General features: G+C 53.2%; 2 protein-coding genes across 11 annotated transcripts in view; one reads left to right on the top strand and one right to left on the bottom strand.

Annotated features, from left to right (window-relative positions):
* Clstn1 (calsyntenin 1) overlaps positions 1-14,100 on the top strand; it is a 65,777-nt gene extending 51,677 nt beyond the window's left edge. For 2 of the 4 annotated variants that reach the window (XM_057783940.1, XM_057783939.1), the window contains 13 exons: positions 17-202; positions 2,317-2,565; positions 3,071-3,192; positions 4,223-4,385; positions 7,043-7,099; positions 8,487-8,644; positions 8,990-9,138; positions 9,403-9,629; positions 10,074-10,244; positions 10,547-10,692; positions 11,512-11,647; positions 11,951-12,135; positions 12,560-14,100. In XM_057783940.1, the coding sequence (XP_057639923.1) occupies positions 17-202; positions 2,317-2,565; positions 3,071-3,192; positions 4,223-4,385; positions 7,043-7,099; positions 8,487-8,644; positions 8,990-9,138; positions 9,403-9,629; positions 10,074-10,244; positions 10,547-10,692; positions 11,512-11,647; positions 11,951-12,135; positions 12,560-12,757 (2,147 nt within the window). In that variant the 3' untranslated portion in view covers positions 12,758-14,100. The remainder of the gene's footprint in view (positions 1-16; positions 203-2,316; positions 2,566-3,070; positions 3,193-4,222; positions 4,386-7,042; positions 7,100-8,486; positions 8,645-8,989; positions 9,139-9,402; positions 9,630-10,073; positions 10,245-10,546; positions 10,693-11,511; positions 11,648-11,950; positions 12,136-12,559) is intronic. The other 2 variants (XM_057783943.1, XM_057783942.1) reach the window with 1 other exon arrangement.
* A 335-nt stretch (positions 14,101-14,435) lies between these two features.
* The window catches only part of Pik3cd (phosphatidylinositol-4,5-bisphosphate 3-kinase catalytic subunit delta), a 48,835-nt gene continuing 42,704 nt past the window's right edge, over positions 14,436-20,566 (bottom strand). For 4 of the 7 annotated variants that reach the window (XM_057784654.1, XM_057784660.1, XM_057784655.1 and 1 more), the window contains 12 exons: positions 20,349-20,516; positions 20,140-20,261; positions 19,884-20,027; positions 19,613-19,712; positions 19,317-19,495; positions 19,116-19,231; positions 18,900-18,978; positions 18,416-18,583; positions 17,723-17,846; positions 17,441-17,586; positions 17,045-17,177; positions 14,436-16,120 (listed from right to left, as the gene is read on the bottom strand). In XM_057784654.1, the coding sequence (XP_057640637.1) occupies positions 15,983-16,120; positions 17,045-17,177; positions 17,441-17,586; positions 17,723-17,846; positions 18,416-18,583; positions 18,900-18,978; positions 19,116-19,231; positions 19,317-19,495; positions 19,613-19,712; positions 19,884-20,027; positions 20,140-20,261; positions 20,349-20,516 (1,617 nt within the window). In that variant the 3' untranslated portion in view covers positions 14,436-15,982. The remainder of the gene's footprint in view (positions 16,121-17,044; positions 17,178-17,440; positions 17,587-17,722; positions 17,847-18,415; positions 18,584-18,899; positions 18,979-19,115; positions 19,232-19,316; positions 19,496-19,612; positions 19,713-19,883; positions 20,028-20,139; positions 20,262-20,348; positions 20,517-20,566) is intronic. The other 3 variants (XM_057784657.1, XM_057784658.1, XM_057784659.1) reach the window with 3 other exon arrangements.

The raw sequence follows: 20,566 nt of genomic DNA, 5'->3' as shown, positions 1-20,566 counted from the left end.
CCGTGGGCCAACGCAGGCTGGAGCAACAGGATTGAATACGAGCCTGGCACGGGGGCGTTGGCTGTCTTCCCAAGCATCCACTTGGAGACCTGTGACGAGCCCGTCGCCTCAGTGCAGGTCACAGTGGAGCTGGAGACCAGCCACATCGGGAAAGGCTGCGACCGAGACACCTACTCTGAGAAGTCCCTTCACCGGCTCTGTGGTAAGGAGGTTTGGTGTCTGGAGCCCTCAGTCTTCAGGGAAGACAGGACCCCGTTGGACCCTAGCCTGTGTCTGGGGCTGTTAAATGATAAGCGGAACAGACACGTTGTGATGTGGCCTTTGCTGCCTTGCTGGCTGCTTTTCATTCCGGACAGGCTCTTGGGGAAAGCACAAACCCTGTAGACTCTGTCCAGAGTGCTGCATGTGTGTGCGCTGAAGAGCTCATAATTTGAAGAATTTAACCCATTGAGAATCATCCAAGTGCAGATGATGTAAGAATAAGGAGCCGGGCTTCGGAATGTGCTCTGGAGTTCAGTTATTCAGAGGTTGAGGCAGGGGATCATTTGAACCCAGGAGTTCTGGTCCAGCCTGGGAAACAGAGGGCACACTGTTTCAGAGGCCCATGCTTTTCCTAATGCATGAGGCTCTGAGTTCGCTCCCCAGCACCAGGAAGAAAGAGTAGAAACCTTAACCTGACAGCTGTAAGATCTTTTCTCTACTCTTTTTTTTTTTGTTTTTTTTTTTTTTTTTTTTTGGTTTTTCGAGACAGGGTTTCTCTGTGGCTTTGGAGCCTGTCCTGGAACTAGCTCTGTAGACCAGGCTGGTCTCGAACTCACAGAGATCCGCCTGCCTCTGCCTCCCGAGTGCTGGGATTAAAGGCGTGCGCCACCATCGCCCGGCTCTCTACTCTTTTTTTAAAATTACTTTTATTTATTTTATATATGTGGGTGAGTGTGTGCCATGGTGGTCTGCGGAAGTCAGAGGGTAGGCAGTCGCTTTTCTCCCCCACCTGGTTCCAGGTTTGGTGGCAGGTGCCTTTGCCAGTGCCGACCTGTCTCACTGCCTCCCTCTCTCTGCTCTTTGACTCAGTAATTCCAGTTCTAGATGTTTATCCTAAGAGCAGAATCACCACACACATACATGCTTGTTGAGGACAGGTGTGTCCACCAGTGGGAGGACTAATAAATCCTGTTGTATCTGCGCAGCGAAACGCTACACAGCCACTCAGGGATGCTGCTACAGAGTGAGGAGAATGTCAGTGCCATTGCAGACTCAGCAGGCCTCCAGTTAGTAAGAAGCACTTTGTGAGCGGATGAGGACTCAGTGGTTAGGAACACTGGCTGTTCGGGGTGTGGGTCCCAGCACCCACATGGCAGCTCACAATGGTCTGTAACTCAAGTCCCAGGAGCTTTGGTGTCCTCTTCTGATCTCCTTGGACATAAGACATGCAAGAGGTGTATAGACATACATGCAGAAAAAACACTTGTGCACATAAAATCAAAATAAATAAACAAGCTCAGTGGGTAAGGCACTTGCTGTGCAGTGTGAGGATCAGGTGTAGATCCCCAGAACCCACTCAATGCCAGATGGGTGGAGTGGCCCACCCAGTCATGTTGGTAGCTCTGGGTTTGATTGAGAGACCTGCCTCACTGAATAAGGTAAAGGTAACTGAGGATGATTCTTTCACATGTGTGCACACCTGTACATGTTTGCCCAAACACATGCAGACATACATGCACACAAAGGCACATACCACTAACATGAAAATGAAGAAGAAACTTTTATATGTTCATTTAAAAAGGACTAGAAGTGTTTATACACAAAAATGGTGTCTATTTGGGTGGGAACATAAAAAGTTACATTGCTATTGTGTTTGTTTTGAGGCAGGGTCTTTCCGCATAACTCTGACTAGCCTGAAACTCAATGTGGGAATAGGGCTAACTTTGAACTCACAGAGGTCTGCCTCTGCTGGTGCTGGGATTAAAGGTGTGCGCACCATGCCTAACTGTGTTTTATCTTCATTCTTCATTCTTAAAACAAAAAGCCACAGTCTGTGTTTGTATCTGTGTTGTTTTTTTGTTTTGTCTTATTCTGTAGCCCAGGCAGGCTTTGAATTTGGCAGTCTTCCTGCCTCTGCCTCCCTTGTGCTGGGATTACCGATGGGTATATTACATTTTTGTTAAGAAAAAGAAAATTCCTTGTTTTTTAGGGAAGGCGAAATCAAACCAGCAGCCATTCTAAGTCTAAACTGAGAGACACCCTTAGCGTGGCCCTGAGCCACTCTCAAGCGTTCCATTCTCCATGGAACTGACTCTCATGTCTCTTTGGTTTCAGGGGCTTCAGCTGGCACCTCAGAGCTGCTCCCTTCCCCGAGCAGCTCCTTGAACTGGACTGCTGGCCTTCCCACCGACAACGGCCATGACAGCGACCAGGTCTTTGAGTTCAATGGCACTCAGGCAGTGAGAATCCCAGATGGCGTTGTGTCCCTTGATCCCAAAGAGCCCTTTACGATTTCTGTGTGGATGCGGCATGGACCTTTCGGCCGGAAGAAGGAGACAATTCTCTGCAGTTCAGACAAAACAGGTTGGTTGCATCCCTGCACCGGCTGGTATTCTTCCATGTCCCCTCACAGGGACGAGTTCTTCCACAGATAAGGCTCTCTATTTCATGCTGGGGACCCTTTGTCCTTAGAGACACAGCACCAGCCTGGGGGGGTTATCCTGAGTTCTCAGTAAAACCCCAGTGTGTGTGTTCCTAACCCCTGTCTTGGCTCAGCTAGAGGTTCATTTATGCAGATAAAACATGTCTTTAAATCTACTCAAGAAACTGTCCTGGGGGCTGAGAGATGGTTCAGAGGTTAAGAGCACTGCCTGTTCTTCCAAAGGTCCTGAGTTCAATTTCCAGCAACCACATGGTGGCTCACAACAATCTGTAATGAGATCTGGTGCCCTCTTCTGGCCTGCAGGCATACACGCAGACAGAATACTGTATACTTAATAAATATTAAAAAAAAAAAAAAAAAAGTAACTGTCCTTACTCCCCCTGGGACCTGGAGGTGGCAGTTCACCCATAGACGCTGTCTTTGCAGACATGAACCGACATCATTACTCGCTGTATGTCCACGGGTGCAGACTGATTTTCCTCCTCCGTCAGGACCCGTCGGAGGAGAAGAAATACAGGCCTGCGGAGTTCCACTGGAAGTTGAACCAGGTGAGTAAATAGAAACCTTGCCAGGTGTCAACCTCTCGGGATGTGACCGTCTGCAGGACATGGTTTGTGTATCTGTGGGTCACAGGACAGCAGATCAGATCCACTTAATTCCTTCCTGCCGGCAAAATAATAGCGTAAATATTATCTTCTTTGTAGACCAGAAAGATGACTCACTAGGTAAAGGGACTTGCCACCAGGCCTGACCACCTGATTTTGGTCCCCAGAACGCATGCACATGATGCAGGGAGAGGACTGCCTCCCACAAGTTACGTCCTGATGTGCACACGTCATGGCATGTGTACATGCACATACTCCTTTCCAGAGTTAAATGTGAAAAAGAATGTGATTTAAGCTGACAATAGTTATGTTTATTGAATGTGGGAATGGCACCGAAACCCTCCTATTTAACTTCCTGGTCACTGTGTGAGCAGGCGCCACCGTGTGGTTGTATGTGGTTCTGGGGATTGCTGCCCCTGCCAGGGTCCTGTGTGTGGCTCTTCCCTCAACCTGCCTGTCCGCGTGGATGAGCAGTTGACAGAGAACATGCACTCACTGTCGTGCGCCCTTTTCTGAGACCGATGATTATTATCCTGGCTCAGAAGCAAATGGCTGGCACTCAGGAGCAGAGGCAGTGCCATCGAGTCCCAGTCTAGTTCGAGAACAGTCTGTCACAAAAAGGGGGGAGAGGAAGGATAGCTAGTTGATAGCCTGACCCAGTGTTTAGGAGGTAAGTGTCCAGCTTGCTGCTAGGGAGACTTGTGGATGCCGCTAAGGGTAGAGAATTGCTCAGCCCTTGTTAGCGTCCCTGGCCTGTGGCCATTTGAAATGCCCTAGCAATGATGAAATTGACCTGCCCCTTTCTGGTGGGATGTGTTTGCTAAATACTTTCTTGCTAGATTTTTTAAAATCCTTTTCTTTTCAGGAAGTCGTTCCTGACACATGACTCATTTCCCACATCCTGCTGTTGCTCAGGGTTGCGTCTTCGGCTGCACAGCTGGTTGACATGTCACGCTTTCTTTGCCTTGGCTAGGTCTGCGACGAAGACTGGCACCACTTTGTCCTTAACGTGGACTTCCCAAGCGTGACTCTCTATGTGGACGGTGTGTCTCACGAGCCTTTCTCTGTCACAGAGGATTACCCACTTCATCCAACTGGGATAGAGACTCAGCTTGTGGTCGGAGCTTGCTGGCAAGGTAACAGTTGCTGGCCTCCCATCCCTCGGCCCTGTGAACTAACACCTCCTTGCTGCATTGTGACTGTGTCGGGGTCAGATTCTTAGTAGCTCTCCTCTTTACCCATGTGTCCTTGTGTCTGGGTGCAGTCTTTTAGAGGACACGACTGATGTCATGGGTGGTTGACGTCACCGTTCTTGAACCTGAGTGACAGACAGGAGAGGCATGATCAGGGAACTAGCATATAAATCAATCTGATCATTAATTATTGATGTCTGTGAAGCAACGCAGAAATGTGGAGGATATAGAAGAGTCTGGGCTGTAGGCTCTATAGTACTTAGCCCTTGGTAGCTCAGCAGGAACCTGGTTGAGTGAGGGAGCATTTGGAGAGGCCTGGTTGCAAACCGCTGCTTTGAACAATATATGTGTGCAGAATCTCAGGCAGCCAGTTAAGTTGAAATAGTGGCCAGCACACTGAAGACTCCGAACTTGTGCAGTGATAACCCATGATGTCCTGTTAATGGGCGAGACAAAGCTTTAATGGCAGGGCCAGAAAAGACTGGAATTTGAAAGGGCGTTGGGGACAGTATGCAGATCCCTGCTCTGCTGTGCAGTGGTGAGAAGAGACCCGTGACTCTGCTGGTGACAGGGTCACAGTCACTGCCCACTGCTGTGGTTGTAGCCTATATTTATAGCCAAAGGAAATAAGTTAGTGGGAATGAGTTGTCCATGTTCATGGAGCGCCAGTGTGCCCTCCTGTGACCCTTGGACCCTACATCATTTCAGGGTACTACACCATCACTGAGTGCTAGATGACCAGACCCAAGACAGATTTTTCTCCCCGTGGGAAGATAGAACCTTGACTTTGGTTAGAAAGGTATAAATGCATCTAATTTCCAAATTTGTTTATTTTAGGAGAACTTGAATTTCCTAGTTTCTCTGTAAATTCTTTCAGACACAGAGGAATAAGCTAGCATGTTGAGGTGACCCTCTTCAGTAGCCCCCAGGGTTACTGCTGCTTTACACATGTGCCTGGGAGAAAATGGGATGTAAAGCCAAAGGCTGGGTTGCAAGGCACGCAGACAGTTTAAGTTTAAATTCAAATGTGGTGTAAGAATCAAACACAAGCACAAGCCAGAACAAAACTTTCTATTCTGGTGGTTTCATTGTTTTGGTTAAATGGGCCGCCCTGCACCGTAGGGCCTTCTCTGGTCACGACGGTGGCGCTGCCAGGAAGTAGCAAGTGATTTTCATCTTTTCTCTCTTTTGACTTCAACTGTCGCAGCTTTTCCAAGCTGACAACCATTTCTATACCAAACCAACACACATTTTTTTTCTTCTGATTTTTAGCATTTTATATGTCGTGGGTGTTTTGACCTGTATGTATGCCTGTGCACCAGGTACATGCCTGGTACCTGTGGAAGCCAGAAGAGGTCCAGGTCCCCTCGAATCAGTGCAGCAGGTGGTTGTGAGCCACCGCAGGGGGTGCTGGGAATTGAACTTAGGACCCCTGGAAGAGCAGCCAGTGCCCTTAACCACTAACCGTACTCTAGCCCCTACCAACACAAGTTGTTTAAAATTCAGTTCACACACAGGAAGGTGCCCTCTGCCTTTCAGTGAATATGGAAGCCCACTCTGCCAACGCAATGTGGGAAGTGTGGGCCCTAGGCGGCAGCAGCATCACTACTAACCGTCATAGAGAGATCACAGTGGGTGGCCATGGAGGAGCAAAATGGCTTCACAGGTCTGACATTACCCCAAGACACATCTCCACACTTGGTGCATGGGAGATCCCTAGGCAGACTGTAGTGGCCATTGTGGGGGCATTTCCTCCACAGTGCAGTACAGAATGTGTGGGTTCTGGGGCTGGAGAGATGGTTCAGTGGTTAAGAGCACTGGCTGTCCTTCCAGAAGTCCTGAGTTCAGTTTCCGGCAACCACGAGGTGGCTCACAGCCATCTATAATGAGATCTGGCGCCCTCTTCTGGCCTGCAGGCATCCATGCAGGCAAAACACTGTATACATAGTAAATAAAAAAAAAAAATTATTTAAGAGTGTGTGGGTTCTGTGCCCAGCCATGGGTGTGTGTCCACCAGCAGGGCTTCAGGTTTTGTGCCCTCATCTGCAGCTGTAGAGACTGTGGCTGGTGAGTGCCCAGGCCTGCTGCAGGTTGTCTATCTGGGTGAGACCCTTAGCCAGCCTTTCTCTTAATGTCCTCTTTCCTCTGTCATCTAAAATCCAGAAAGTACAGACACACGTGTTTTTATGTGCTATACTCTTGACCCTGGTGCAGGCCCTCCCATTTTGTCCATGTGTTCCGTTTCCCTGTGTGGAAAGAAGAAGCTAAGGGTCCAGGAGCCAGCGCCACTGCTGGCCAGACCTCCTGGGAACGCGTTGTTTGTTCTGCTAAGCAGATAATGAATTTGGTGTGCCTGCTTTTTTGCCTTAACTTGAATCTGGTTTGTGTTCTGGCAAGGAGAAGAGGTGACGGTGTATAAAAGCCCTCACATGAAGCGTTGGAGGGGTTGCTTCTGGGGGAATGTCATCTAGGTGAAACACGTCCCGGATGTCAAGAGGGACTTTGTTTTCTGGGGCTCGTGTTTGGCTGCTGGCGCCTGAGGTCCCGTGTGAAGGCCTAACCTCTCAGTCTTGTCTGCTGTCTCTGTCTTGCCTTTGCAGAGTATGCAGGAGTCGAGAGCGGCAATGAGACTGAGCCTGTGACTATGGCCTCCGCAGGTTGCTGGACACCCCTACCTCACCCCCGACCCCCGTTCACTATAGTGTTTCCTTTAAAGATGGGACATTTATTCATTTCATTTCACCTGTCGCATGAGATGAGCAAATTGCATTTTGATCCTGGACACCATTTCAGCTGCTTGCCCGCATCGAGCTTCCTCATTGCTCCTGGGACTTCCTTACCTGCCCCTGTCGACCCTGCACCCCCCCATGGCTGCACTTTGGGGGTTATTAGTGCCTCCAGTTCCCCACGGCCACTGCATGAGGCGCCCATTACAATTCCTCAAGCTGGGTTTCGGGGGGCACTTTATGGTGATCGTGTGGCTAAGCCACAGGACAGGAAAAGGGTTTTTCCGTTGTCTGTCACGATTGATACTGAATTCTAAACAGAAATAGCGGTCCCTAGGGATGACTTGCCAGGCCAGGGCCCCGTTCTTCGTTAGTGTAAATGCCAGCTGTAGTTTGTGGCACTTTGTTGTGGGCTGCCAAGGTCTCTCCTCTGGGGTTTGGTTTTCTTCTTTACGTCTTCCCTTCATTCTCAGAGAAAGAAGTCAACAAAAGAGCTTCCTGAGGGCAAAGATGGCTCCATGTATGAAGCCCTTGCTATGCAAGCATGGAGATGAGAGTTCAGAGCGCTAGCACCCGTGTAAATGTCATGTGAGCCTGGCACCAGCTTGTAATTCTGTTGATTAGAAGGGATTGCCTGAACAAGGTAGCTAGTTAGACTCGCTCTGTAGGCGAGCTCTGCCTCAAGGAAAAGGCAGAGAGCAGTGAAGGAAGAGCCAGCATCAGCCTCAGGTCTACCCCACACATGCACACACATGTACCCAAACATATATGAGCATGCATACTGTACATGTATATGCATATACATGTGAATACTGCACACTTGCACATGTACACACAAATCTCCCTAGAAGGCTGTAAATGCTTTTATGTGTGGACTCTGAGCATCCCAGAGTTCCTGCCTTCCCCCGCCCCCACTCCTGTGTCTTCAGAGTCAGGGAAAGCATCCCGCAGTGTGCTCAGCCAAGTAGGTGTTAGATGAACAGCTAGTGCTAAGGAGGCAGTGTCCCTGTGCACCTTGGTCATAGTTCTGGGTTGGCCACCATCATCAGGGAGTAGCCAGATATAGAAGAAGGGGCCCCTGGGCATCCAGACTCTGGGTAAGGGAACCCCCCACCCCAAGCTTCTTTCTTCTCCAGGCCATGTGCATGATCATAAACAATTTAATTATTTCATTGCGCTTCCATGTTTGCAAGGCTAACGGTTTGGTCTGAACTAACTTGCATGTCCATCCATCGAGCTGCCACCACTGGTCACAGCCTGAGCGGTAACCAGGAGCTGTGAGCTGCAAGCCTAACGTCCCACCCCTCCTGTCCCCCAGGTGGTGACCTGCACATGACACAGTTTTTCCGAGGTAACCTGGCCGGCCTCACAATCCGTTCTGGGAAGCTGGCGGATAAGAAAGTGATTGACTGTCTGTATACCTGCAAGGAAGGGCTGGACTTGCAGGTCCCCAAGGATGGCAGCAGAGGGGTGCAGGTGAGTGTCACCTCAACTCACCCTTAGCCTAGCCTGCTAGGAGTGGGGCCGCCAGGTTCAGGTAGAGGTGGGTGAAGGGTTTTTTTTTTTATTTTGTTTTTGTTATTCGAGGCAGGATTTCTCTGTGTAGCCCTGGCTGTCTGGAACTCATGCTGTAGACCAGATTGGCCTCAGAGATCACCCGCCTCTGCCTCCTGGGTGCCTTCATCTGGCTGGGGGTGAGGGATTTTACTCTGGGGACTAAAGAGCTCAGCGATTCAGTCGGGCTGATCACTCCACTGTCTCTCACGGCTTCGGCTCCTCTCGGTTGCTACCGTGTTCCCAACTTTGGTGTGATGATTTCAGATCCACGCGAGCTCCAGTCAGGCGGTGTTGACCTTGGAGGGAGACGACATTGGCGAGCTGGATAAGGCCTTGCAGCACGTTTCCTATCTGAACTCAAGGCAGTTCCCCACGCCCGGCATCCGCAGACTCAGAATCACCAGCATGGTCAAGTATGTCCTGACCGGAAGCAGGGAGTGTGTTCCCACTTCACTGACCTGTGGGCGGAGTGTGTGTTTGTCCTTAGATTTGTCTTCCCCTCTAAGGGAGGGGGAGTCATGACTTCATCTTGCAAAGCCTGAGTGAGGAATTAAATTTCTCCCGACCACAATGGGAAGTGCATTCCAGGAGTGGCCACCCTCACCTTTGATGGTTGACGGCCTCACAGCTCTCAAAGCCCTCAGCCTCTTTTCTCCCCCTCCCCGCTTCCCTGGCAGGTGTTTTAATGAGGCGGCTTGCATCGAGGTGCCCCCAGTTGAAGGCTACGTGATGGTTTTGCAGCCAGAGGAGCCCAAGATCAGCCTGAGTGGGGTCCACCACTTTGCCCGGGCAGCTTCTGAGTTTGAGAGCCCAGAGGGCGTTTCACTCTTCCCCGAGCTCCGGATCATCAGCACCATCACCAGAGAAGTGGAGCCTGAGGGGGATGGGGCCGAGGACCCCACAGGTAACAGCTGTACCTGGGCCTGCCAGCCCCCTCACGGGCCCTTTTTCTGTGCGGTTCTGGGGTTTAATGTTTTCGTACTTGAGTCTGCTTCTGACTCCTGGCTGCGGGTGGAGGGAGTCTTTACATCACTTTTTGGTCAGACATCAGACTTTAAGACATAGCTTGAAGGCCAGCCCACAGGAAGACAGTGTCCCCACTCTTCTCACTGGGGACTAAGTTCTGTTTATCCACTGAGCTGTTTCTGGGCCTGGGACCCGGGCCTTCACCATGTTGGCCTTATGTTCCACCACTGCCTATAATCCCAGCACCCCACGTCTTGACAGCGACTCCTCCTCGCTTCAGTCCCTAGACTCTGATGTGAGCCTGAGATGTGGCTGGGGATTGGGGTTGACTGGCGTTGCTCGTCCCATAGCCTTTGCTATTTCTGGTCGGCCATTTCTGCAGTTCAAGAGTCCCTGGTGTCAGAGGAAATTGTGCATGACCTGGACACCTGCGAGGTCACAGTGGAAGGGGAGGAGCTGAACCCAGAGCAGGAAAGTCTGGAGGTGGATGCAGCCCATCTCCAGCAGAAGGGCATCGAAGTGAGCCACTCGGACCTGGGCGTGGTCTTTACAGGTGAGGGGCTGGAGCTGAGCAGAGGGTAAGATGGAAAGGGAGGCTCTTGCTGCCTGCAGAGTGGACTGACACATTCGCTTCACACCGCTGCCCACATGGTGGGGGCAGGGAGAATGGGACATAGGCAGTGCCGTATGCAGGGTGAGTTGGGCACATAATGGCACAGCCCCTGGATGGAGAAATGCTTCTACTTGCCTCAGAAAGCCACAAGGCCATTGGCTCAGCTGACCCAAGTGCGTGACTTCAGGTACCTGGGCCCACCCAGGCTCCAGACTTAAAAGCCACTCGCCTTTGACCCCTAGGTGTGGACACCATGGCAAGCTATGAGGAGGTCTTGCACCTCCTGCGCTATCGGAATTGGCACACCAGGTCCCTGCTTGACCGGAAGTTCAAGCTCATTTGCTCAGAACTAAATGGTCGCTACCTCAGCAACGAATTCAAGGTGGAGGTGAGTCCAGCCCCACCCATGAAGGGCCAACGGTAGAAGGTACTCAAGTGTCCTGACTCTTGGTCCCAAGGTGGCTTTGTTCACACGGTGGGCTGCAGTGTGACACGCAGGGTAGACATCAGGTTTGCAGTGGCTTGGAGACCTTGGCTAGAGGTAAAGGGTGAGTGACTTTAGGAGGGACAAGATTCCTCCTTGGGGTCCACATGGGAAAATCCCCAGGGAAGCAAATGGTCTTGGCAGCTGTGTTGGATCACCACCGGCTGGGTGTGCCGACACCAGGCCATGGTCACCCTGAGGTCACAGCAGCTGGCAGACATTTACCCTCTGCTGCAGCCAACTTCATCGACCAGGGCCCCTGTGGTCTGGGGAAATGGACTCAGTTGTTCTGAGCAGTCCACTGTCTCCACCATAACCTAAGTAGCGTGCCAAGGCTCAATTTAGAATGCTGGTGTTTTACGTGAGCCAGAGGGCAAATGGTGATTGGTCTGCCTCTCCTACAGCTGGGTTAGCGGGAAAAGCGGTCTGTACTGAGCAGGTCCCAGGTGATCTGGGCTTGTTTTCTTCGCTGATGCAAATGTTTTCTTTTCTAAGCTACACTATAAATAAACGTTAGACAAGCACTGTTTCTGGGATGTGTTGTCACACATCAGTTGACAGGTTCTCCTTTTGATTTTTTTTTTTTTCTGGTCACTGGAGTAACCCTGTTTGTTCCCAGCCTGGAGGCCTTGGAACAGCACAGCTTCGCCTGATTGACTCCATGGTCGCCGGTCAGGTACACGTGGGACGCCGGCCTCAGTGATCTCTCCTTGTCCTCTGCAGGTGAATGTGATCCACACAGCTAACCCTGTGGAACACGCCAATCACATGGCTGCCCAGCCACAGTTTGTCCACCCTGAACATCGCTCCTTTGTTGACCTGTCTGGTCACAACCTGGCCAATCCTCACCCATTTGCAGGTAGGGCTTCTGGGAAGTCCATGGCATCCAAGTAGGGTCCACATGGGTGCCCCCACTAAACCTGGCTATAAGCACAGCTCCCCTGTCCTGTCACATACAGAAGGCAGCTTACCACAGCCGCAGAGTGGGAGGTGAGCGAGGCCCGGCTGCCTTAGTGTTTCCCCCTAGTCTCTGAGGATCAGATGAAGCGCTGTGACACATTCGTTCTGACTTCAGCTAGTTTAGGAAGCCCAGGGTGGGACGGCTATCCGGGTAAGCAGTGTTACAACAAAAGCTGAATCCGGTCTTCAAATCTCCTGGCAGTTGTCCCCAGCACGGCGACCGTTGTGATTGTGGTGTGTGTCAGCTTCCTGGTTTTCATGATTATCCTGGGGGTGTTTCGGATCCGAGCTGCCCATCAGCGAACCATGCGGGACCAGGACACCGGGAAGGAGAACGAGATGGACTGGGACGACTCAGCCTTGACCATCACCGTGAACCCCATGGAGGTAGGCGCAGAGGCGTCCCCAGACTGCAGAGCACCAGAGACCCGTGCAACCATGGCCCCTTGTGCCACGTACTCTGCACATCGGGTCTGTGCACTTAGGGGGTCTTCAGTTGAGGAAACCCGGGCCCAGAGACCTTGCTGAAGGTCACACTAATTAGCATAGGTAGGCAACTGGTGCTCTCTGCTTCTTTACCCCAAGATGTTTCTGGTGTAACAGGATGAATCTCATCCCTCAGCATCAAGCACCCCCTCCCTAGGGCATGGATACCAAGTTGCTGATGCGCGCTTCACTGCCCCATGCACTTTGCACCAGTGCTGCTCAGCCCCTGTCACTGTAGGGTTGGTTTCTCCCTCTGTGGCTTCTAGCAGGTGGACATTGGGTGGTGGAGCCACCAGCTAGCCTTACACCATCATCTTTTTCCCAGACGTATGAGGACCAGCACAGTAGCGAGGAGGAGGAGGAAGAGGAGGAGGAAGAGGAGAGCGAAGATGGGGAGGAGGAGGAGGAGATCACCAGTGCCGAGTCAGAGAGCAGTGAGGAGGAGGAGGGCGGCCCCGGGGATGGCCAGAACGCCACACGACAGCAGCAGCTGGAATGGGACGACTCCACGCTCAGCTACTAAATGCCCGCCTCGACACCTGCTCTCCAGGACTCTCTAGCCATCTCCCAGCCCCATGGGTCCACGATGTACAAAATCATTTCGGCCAGCAGGTCTGCAGACCCCTCCCCCATCGCTGAAATTAGCCTGTGCGCAGTGTGTGGGGCCCTCGGCTCCACCCTCCCTGCCCATCACACTTGCAGTTTTGCTAGGAGCTGGCACTTCCTCCCTGGCCACGTCTGGGTGCAGTGGCCCCACAGTTCCTCTGTCTGTCCGGGAGAGGGCCTTGGCACCTCGCACCTCCAGAGATGCTGAAGTGATTGGACTTACTGACAAAGGGTAAAAACACTGCTCCCACCCAGTCATTTTTCTTTAGTTGAAAAAAAAAATTTTTTTAAATAGTGCATGTATAAAGTGGGAGAATGGGGGTTAATATGTAGATGACCAACTGGCTTTTTAATATTTTGTAAATAAACCGGGATTCTTTGTGTTCTCCTGTGCTAGTGTCCCAGCACAGGAATGTAAAGTGAAGTCAGACACAGGCCCAGGAGGAACTCCCCCCCCCCTTCCACCTTCCTCACAAGAGACCAGGTGAGAGGGCCAGGTCACTTGGCCCTTGCTGGGGTCTCTACAGTCACGTGGCAGTAGCTGCAGGCTTCCCTCCAAGGCCGCTTGGAGGACCAGACCCGAGCACCCCAACCACGTTAGAGGCTGCAACAGCCAGGTAGTTGCCAAGGCCCCTGGCCTCTTGTACACTCCGGTGACTGGCAGCCACCTCACTGTGCGGCCTCGTGGTTTCTGCTTACTAAATATGTCTCCCTGTTGGTGAAAATGTGTAGCTCATGAGAACTGACAGCAAATTCTGCAAGACACTCGGGCTCCTTGATCTGAAGACAACAGGCCTGAGTAAGTCTACACTGCAACATCCAAAAGGAGATCCTGAGGCCCAAAGACAAAGTGCTAGAATATCCCAAAACAGTCCTTTTCCTCTCCTCCCTAGAGGCCCCGTGGGATGCCCCCTTGCTGTCAGGGTGTGGGATAAGACCCAAGCCCCCGTAGCTGGGAGTCTCGTTGCTTGGTGGCAAGATAGCAGACAGCATCTAAGCCCACAGACTCAGCTCGCCACATACAATCAGACTCCTCCAGCTGGGGGTCTCTGGCCCTCGCTGCTAGTTTTAAGGATGCCGACGGCTGTGCTGTCTGAGGCCACCCTCCCATGTCCAGTCCCTGTAGCTGTCTTATTAGATGATGGGGAGAGGGACATGTTCCTGTGTCGGTAGCTGCAGCGTCTGTCCCCTTCTATCTGTGTATATTGACGCTAGGTCAGGAAGTGTATGCATTATAATAAAGTTCTGGTTCTAACTCCAGCCTGAGTGGGGGTCTGTTCTGTCGCTTCCTTATTTGGAGGGATCTGCTGTGGAGCCCTGGCAGGCTGACCTGGAACTTCCTGTCTAGACCAGGGCTGCTCACAAACTTACAGCTACCCTTCTGCCTCTGCGTGCGCAGTGCTGGGATTGCAGGTGCCCACCACACCCATGCCAGGATTTTTTTCGGTTGGTATGGTATGGAGGAAGGCATCGGGGCCTCGCACATTCCAGGTACGTGTTCCTCCCCAGCCCGCCCCCTGCTGCTTTTGGAGCCGAGAATGTAAGAACATAGAAAGCCTTTTATTTCTTTCCACCTGTCTTTACCTGATGTCTCAGCCCACATCAGTGGAAGGAAGTCCACTTCCCACACACAAACATGAAATGACTTAAAAAAAATAGAAAATATTCTTACAGCCAGGTGCACAGACCACACACCAACTCAAAGGCTGAGCATGTGCAGTCTGCACCACACCAGGGAGCACCCAGACTCGTTTCAATAAATAACTTGGCGGGCACGCACGCACACTCTCTCTCTCTCACACACACACACACACACGAGCACATTTCCTGTCTCAGCATTGGTGGGGGGCAGACTGAGGGTTTCAGCAGCTACTGTGGGCTAAGCAGGTTCTTTGTGGAGGTACAAACTGCTGCTGGACCCTCAGCTCATCAACAGGGGGCACTGGCACCTGGCCTCCTTGAGCCATGTTCTGGGCTGCTGGCGACACAGCTACGAAGGGTCTGCAGGTCTCAGAATGATACTGAGAGATCCAGGTCCTGAGGTGGCAGCCAATACATGGAGATGTGCTCATGACGTTGCATGGAGCGCATGCTGTATCACTGAGCTGTGTCCCCAGATCATTGAGCTAAAAGCCCAGGTACCTTGCTCCATCGCTAGAGTGGCTTTGGGAAGCCCAGGAGAAGGCTCAGACCTGCATCTCTAGAGTCGTTCTGATCTGTTCCTTTTCAAGGATGAAAGCCCAGGCTGTTTGAATTTCGCCCTCACTCTTGTTCTCCCTTCAGAACCTGGCTCTCCAGCTGCCTTTCAAGGGGATAGCTCTGGGAGAGATCCTGCCTGTCTCTAAAGCTGCCTTTGGGTGTGGCTCACACTCTTTCACACTCTTTGCACAGTGAACTCTGTTCTTGCCTTTGTCTAGATTCGTGACCACACTGCCCTGAACCAATCGCCAGTTTTGAGTGTTTTGAAGACTGGCACGTGCTATTCATAGTGGGGAGCCAGGTCCTTCTCCCAGCTGTAGAGTTCTGTACATAGTTTGGCTATCATTTTCTTACCCGAAAATAAAAGGTGAGGGTGTCCCCATATCCAAGAGGTCACTTCAGCAGGGCAGAGCAAACGTGCCTGAGTCTAGAGGGTGCCCTGACTTCCTCGGGAGCTGCCAGAGGCTTGGTTGGTGGAGGTCGCCAAAGGTGGGCCACACAAAGGTGGTGGAGGTGAGCTGAGGACTGAGGTGTCATCTGTCTGGATGGGAGGCACCAGGTCACTGCCAGGCTTGCCCCAGGCAGCCTGACGGGGAGCCTGAAGAAGGCCCTAAGAAGAATTCTTTGCTGGGCCAAGATCCACAGGTTGGAAGACTTGGGGGTGCGATCCTCAAGGCGTTGCTTACAGTGCTGACGGGGGTGGGATGAGGGGTGTCCCACGAGGACATCACCCCCCCCACACAAAGACAGTTCCATTTATGGCTGTTTTGTTCCTTAAACATTTGAGTCATAAATAAATAACGAGTGTAAACAAGAGGCAATTGTGTGGTTCCTCCCCCTGAGGAACGGTTCAGGTGTCGTGGCCTCTTTGATGACCACTAAGCGTGCTTAGTCCCCAGGTCGGACAGTTTACCTCTGGGGCTGACAGCCAGGGGAGGGCCCCTTATTGCCTGTTATCCTTGGACACATTGTGCGCCAGCCAGTTGACTTTGGTTTTCCAGCTCTCCCGTAGGGCTTCATTGAACTTCACCCGGAAGTGCTTGAGCGCCTCTTCCTCTGTCTTCCCTAGTGCCAGAGAGTCCTAGACAAACATGCAGCGGGGAAGACACTGAGGGGCCCTGCTTTGTTACCCTATTTAAACTGAAGCCTAAGGGAGGTTAAATTCTCTCTAGAAGGGAAGGTGCTTTACTCAGACCTGCAAGCCCCGATAGCCCACCCACTGCTCAGGTGGCCGGAGCCAGAAGCCTTGGAGTGCTAGGTGGCCTTCAGGGAATGCCCTGGCCAGCTCTGTGACCTGTCACCACCTCACTCTGCTTCACTGACCACAAACTGAGCGTGTGGGACGGAAGCAGTTTATAAGATGTAGAAGAGATCCTAGCTCACACAGCTCACGCGCGAGTGTGTGTGTGGTGTGAGGCACCTATGAGACGGAGATTGACTAAGGAAGGTCACCACATCTCATACCAGCATGACCAAGTCCAGCAAACTGGAGCGCTCTGGCCACTTCCCAGCAGACCCCACTGCTAGGTCAGGGATGGCATGCACCCTGCCCCCCCCCCATGAGCATCACTACTCTCAAGAAGTCTACCAATGGGGCCCTTCTAGGACCCAGCCTGCCCAGGCCAGCCTTGGGAAGCAGAGAGCCCTGGAGTAGGTCCCGACTCAGCTTCGGCGTGAGTCGCTGCTTAGGTTTTTGTCCACCTGACAAACTAGAGACATCTGGGATGAGAGACCTCAACTGAGGAACTGACTGTAGGTAGCCCTGGGAGGCATTTTCCTTGGTCAGTGACTGATGTGGAGGCCCCAGACCACTGTGAATGGCACCACCTCTGGGAATGCAGTCCTGGGTTGTGTATGAAGGCAGGTAGAGCAAGCCATGGGGAGGGACTCACTCGAGTTCCTCTGGATGAACTACAGCTGGAAGCTGAAGTAAACCCCTTTCCTCCCCACAATGCTTGCGGTCACGATCTTCATCACAGCCACAGGAACCCCATTGGGCATTTACCTTGAGATACTGGATATCTTTGGAGCAGCTAAGCTCAGGCAGACCTGCGGCACGCATGAGGGCGAAGAGATGGAGGAAGAGCAGCCCATGGCGCCGCAGGATGGTGTAGGCGCGTTCACAGTAGCCACGGAACCTGCAGGTGAGAGAGGCAGAGCGGGTGAGGTCCTGGGTTCTCACCATCATTCTGGGCCAAGGCCAGTGTCTGCACTTTTCCCTGAGCAGCTGCTCTGGTGACGGCTGTACCAAAGCCCCTAGTTCCTCGGGCTGACCTCCTCACCCTGTCTCCTACAGACTACCCCCCCATACACAGGAGGGACCAGGAGACAGTGTCTCCATCTGTGGCCCTTCACCCGGGGTCCCTGTGGTCCAGGGCAGATGCGGTGGCAATGCCCTCACCTTTCGAATTTCTCACTGTTATTAGTTTTCCCCTGTTGGATCACGTGGACAAAGTCATAGGTGAGAATGAAGGGAACTCGCTCACGGTTGATTCCAAACTTGGTCTTGAAGTTCCCCAGAAAGTGTCCAAAATCGATGTGGAACAGCTGACGGGGAGGGAAAGGGACAGGGCATGTGGCTCAGGAGGAGCCCTGTGCTGGTGTGAGCGGAATTCGAACACAGGAACCCAGGGGGGCCAACAGGCTGAGACTGGAGATTAGGCCGCCCACCATCCCTCCCTACCTGTCCACTCTCTCGGATCATGATGTTGTCGCTATGTCGGTCACCAATGCCCAGCACATACGTGGCCACACAGTAGCCCGCACAGGAGAGGGTGAATTCCTCGATAGCTCGATCCAGGGCCTCCCTGGATGGGGAAGATGGAAAGTCAGGGCCACACCATAGGTAGAAGCTGCCTCTCCCCCTCTAGAGTCTAGCCGTTCAGCTTGCTTTACTCAACAGATGCAGAATGCACGGTTGCACAGCCTAGGCTGCCTCCCTGATCTCGAACCTGTCCCCCACTGCCCATAAACACCATGGGAGAAGCTGGGGCTGAGCAGAGGCCAGGAGGAGAGAGGCAGCCCACAGGAGGTACCAAGGCTCCAGGCATTCAGTGGAATCCTGCTTAGACCCTCCAGGCTTGGCAAAAGTCCCAGATGGTTTGAGGTGTCCCAAGCAATATATGTAGACTATCCCAGATTGAGTCCACTCGAGCCCACTCAGATTGACGGATGTCCCTGAGCCTTGAGCCTTTAGTGGCATCACACAGCCATTGGCACGGTACGTAAGAACAGCCCTGCTGACTCAGACTCAGGTTGGCCCCGCAGCTGCGCCACAGTCAGAGAAGGTCACAGCCCCCTTCCTCTTACCTTGTCTCTCTCTGATACGCCCACCCTTCCCACATCACGCCTCCCAGGAAGAAGGCCTGAAACCTACCCGGGGTTCTTGGACTTGAGCCAGTTAAGCAGGGCGTCCTTGTTGAAGGCAGCTGTGGCTGCCATGTTGCTCTTGTTCAGCTGGATGTTGGCAATCGTGTCCGAGTGGAGGACCACCTCAATGAGGCCTGTGCGGTCTCCAGTGGGGAGGCAGCCATAGGGAGTCATCCTGTGTGAAGGGGAAGAGACTCATGACCAAAGGCTGTCCCCAGGGAGACATTCGAAACAACCACAGGGGATGCAACACTCAGGTTGCTGAGGAGGGGAGGACTCGGGAGGCTCTGGCAATATGATGAGGGCTTGGGAAAAGGTTTCTGCTTTCTAAGGCGGGCAGAAGGCCAGGAAGTGCAGAGGGAGCAAGGTGGACGCCTGGACAGTCTTCCCTGGCCTCTCCTAGCTTTCCGTTGTCTCCCTGCACGGAGAGCAGCCCTTTCCCAGTCGCCGTGGTAACGATAGTTTTGATGCCTTTTGGGATGGGCCCCCACCTCAGGTCGAGGCCTTCCTGCTTCCACAGGACATCCATGAGCTGGATCATCTGCAGAGTCAGCATGTCCTGGCGGAGGTCTGCAGCGTGGGAAGGAGACCACAGTGTCTGCTAGGCTCTGCATTCCCTTAGGTCCCAGGATTGGGCTTCCAATTCATGTCTCCAGGACCACCCGTCGGGATAGCCCAGAGACAGGTTCCCCAGCCCGCCTGCTCACCATCCCCGTTCTTAAAGATGATGCCCACGGTGCCAGCACTGCCCGCCTCCTCGCTGCTGTACATGATCCACAGTGGCTTCATCTTGGAGTCCATGAAGGTGCACTGCTCCACACTGCTGGCCAGAGAGTGGGGTCCACAGGTGCTCCTCCGCAGGCCCGAGGGGTGGGAGGAGCCCCGGTGGGGCCGGGCGTGGGGCTCACCAGACTTCCTCCAGCAAGGTGCTGGGATCGAGGGGAGACTGCAGGTGGGACAGGGCCTCCATGTAGGTCTCCTGGCGCATGCACATATGCATCATCTCCTTGGTTTGGGGCTTGGTGGTCTTCTGCGAGCTCACCTTCACGAAATCATTCAGCGCCTTTAGCTTGCTCAGTGCTTCCCCCTGGTGGTGACAGCGGAAAGGCAGCGGTGGGTGCCAGCCTCAGGAGGGAGGATGGTGCGGTTGGGGGCGTTGAGGGGAAAAGCACACAGCCGGAAAGAGAGTCCGGCCAAGCCTTACCTGCTTCATTAGCACCTTCATGTGGTGGGTACTGCCTCTGCAGTAGGCCTCCATGATGAGGCCAAAACGCAGCGCCACTGACGGCACGTGCATCTCAGAGCTGAAAAAAAAATGGTACTGAGTCTTGCCTAGGACCTTACCACACATCCCCCCACCCCAAGGCTGGGTGGGGCCCAGGGCACCCAGAACATCTGGGCCTGCTGGAAACCTAAGGCCAGCAAGCCTGACGTCCCCCTTCCCTGTGGCCCTCAGGCTGGGGTGCATTCACTACCGGAGGTGCCAGAAGAGGAAGTGGCCGATCTTGCGGTTCGCCAGGGCTCGGTCCAGCAAGAATTTGGTCAACTCGCAGTCCAGGTAGGACTCGTATTTCAGCACCTGCACAAGCTGCAGAAGGTACTGGAAAAGCTCATCATCCCTGCAGAGAAAGAGGGCTGTAGGAGGCAGAGGCCAGGTTCATCCGAACCCAGGACCCTTCTGGAAAAGACGGGAGTCTGTGTCCCCAGAGGTAGCACCCAGCGGGAACTCACGTCAGCTTCCTCAGGGACTTGATGGCGAAGGAGCCCACGTAGCAGTCAGGGAAGCTGAAGTCCAGCAGTTCCAGGGCACTCAGCACAGGAAGCTCCGGCCAGGAGCACAGCAAATAGACCATCTGGGACAGCTTGGTGGTCAGGTGAGGGGTGGGCGGCAGCTGTCCATCTGCCCAGGGCTCCTTCCCCAGACTCCCCTCTCCACTCACCTGGGCCACATCCTCATGCTTATTCCACTTGGTGACCAGTAGCAGGCGGGCCAGGGCCTCCGGGAAGTGCTCCTGGACTTCATGCCGCATCTTCCACACCAGGTCCTTCTCGTGTTCATACAGCTCCCCGGACCCCCGCCGCTCCAGGATCTCCCGCAGCTGCAGCTGCTGAAGGACGCAGACAGGGTGAGGCCTTTAGCTCTACACCTGACCCCAGC

This window comes from Chionomys nivalis, chromosome 11 (genome assembly GCF_950005125.1).
Source record: "Chionomys nivalis chromosome 11, mChiNiv1.1, whole genome shotgun sequence".
In the NCBI taxonomy this organism is placed as follows: domain Eukaryota; kingdom Metazoa; phylum Chordata; class Mammalia; order Rodentia; family Cricetidae; genus Chionomys; species Chionomys nivalis.
Note: the sequence above shows the minus strand (reverse complement) of the source record. Positions and strands in the feature narration are given on the sequence as shown.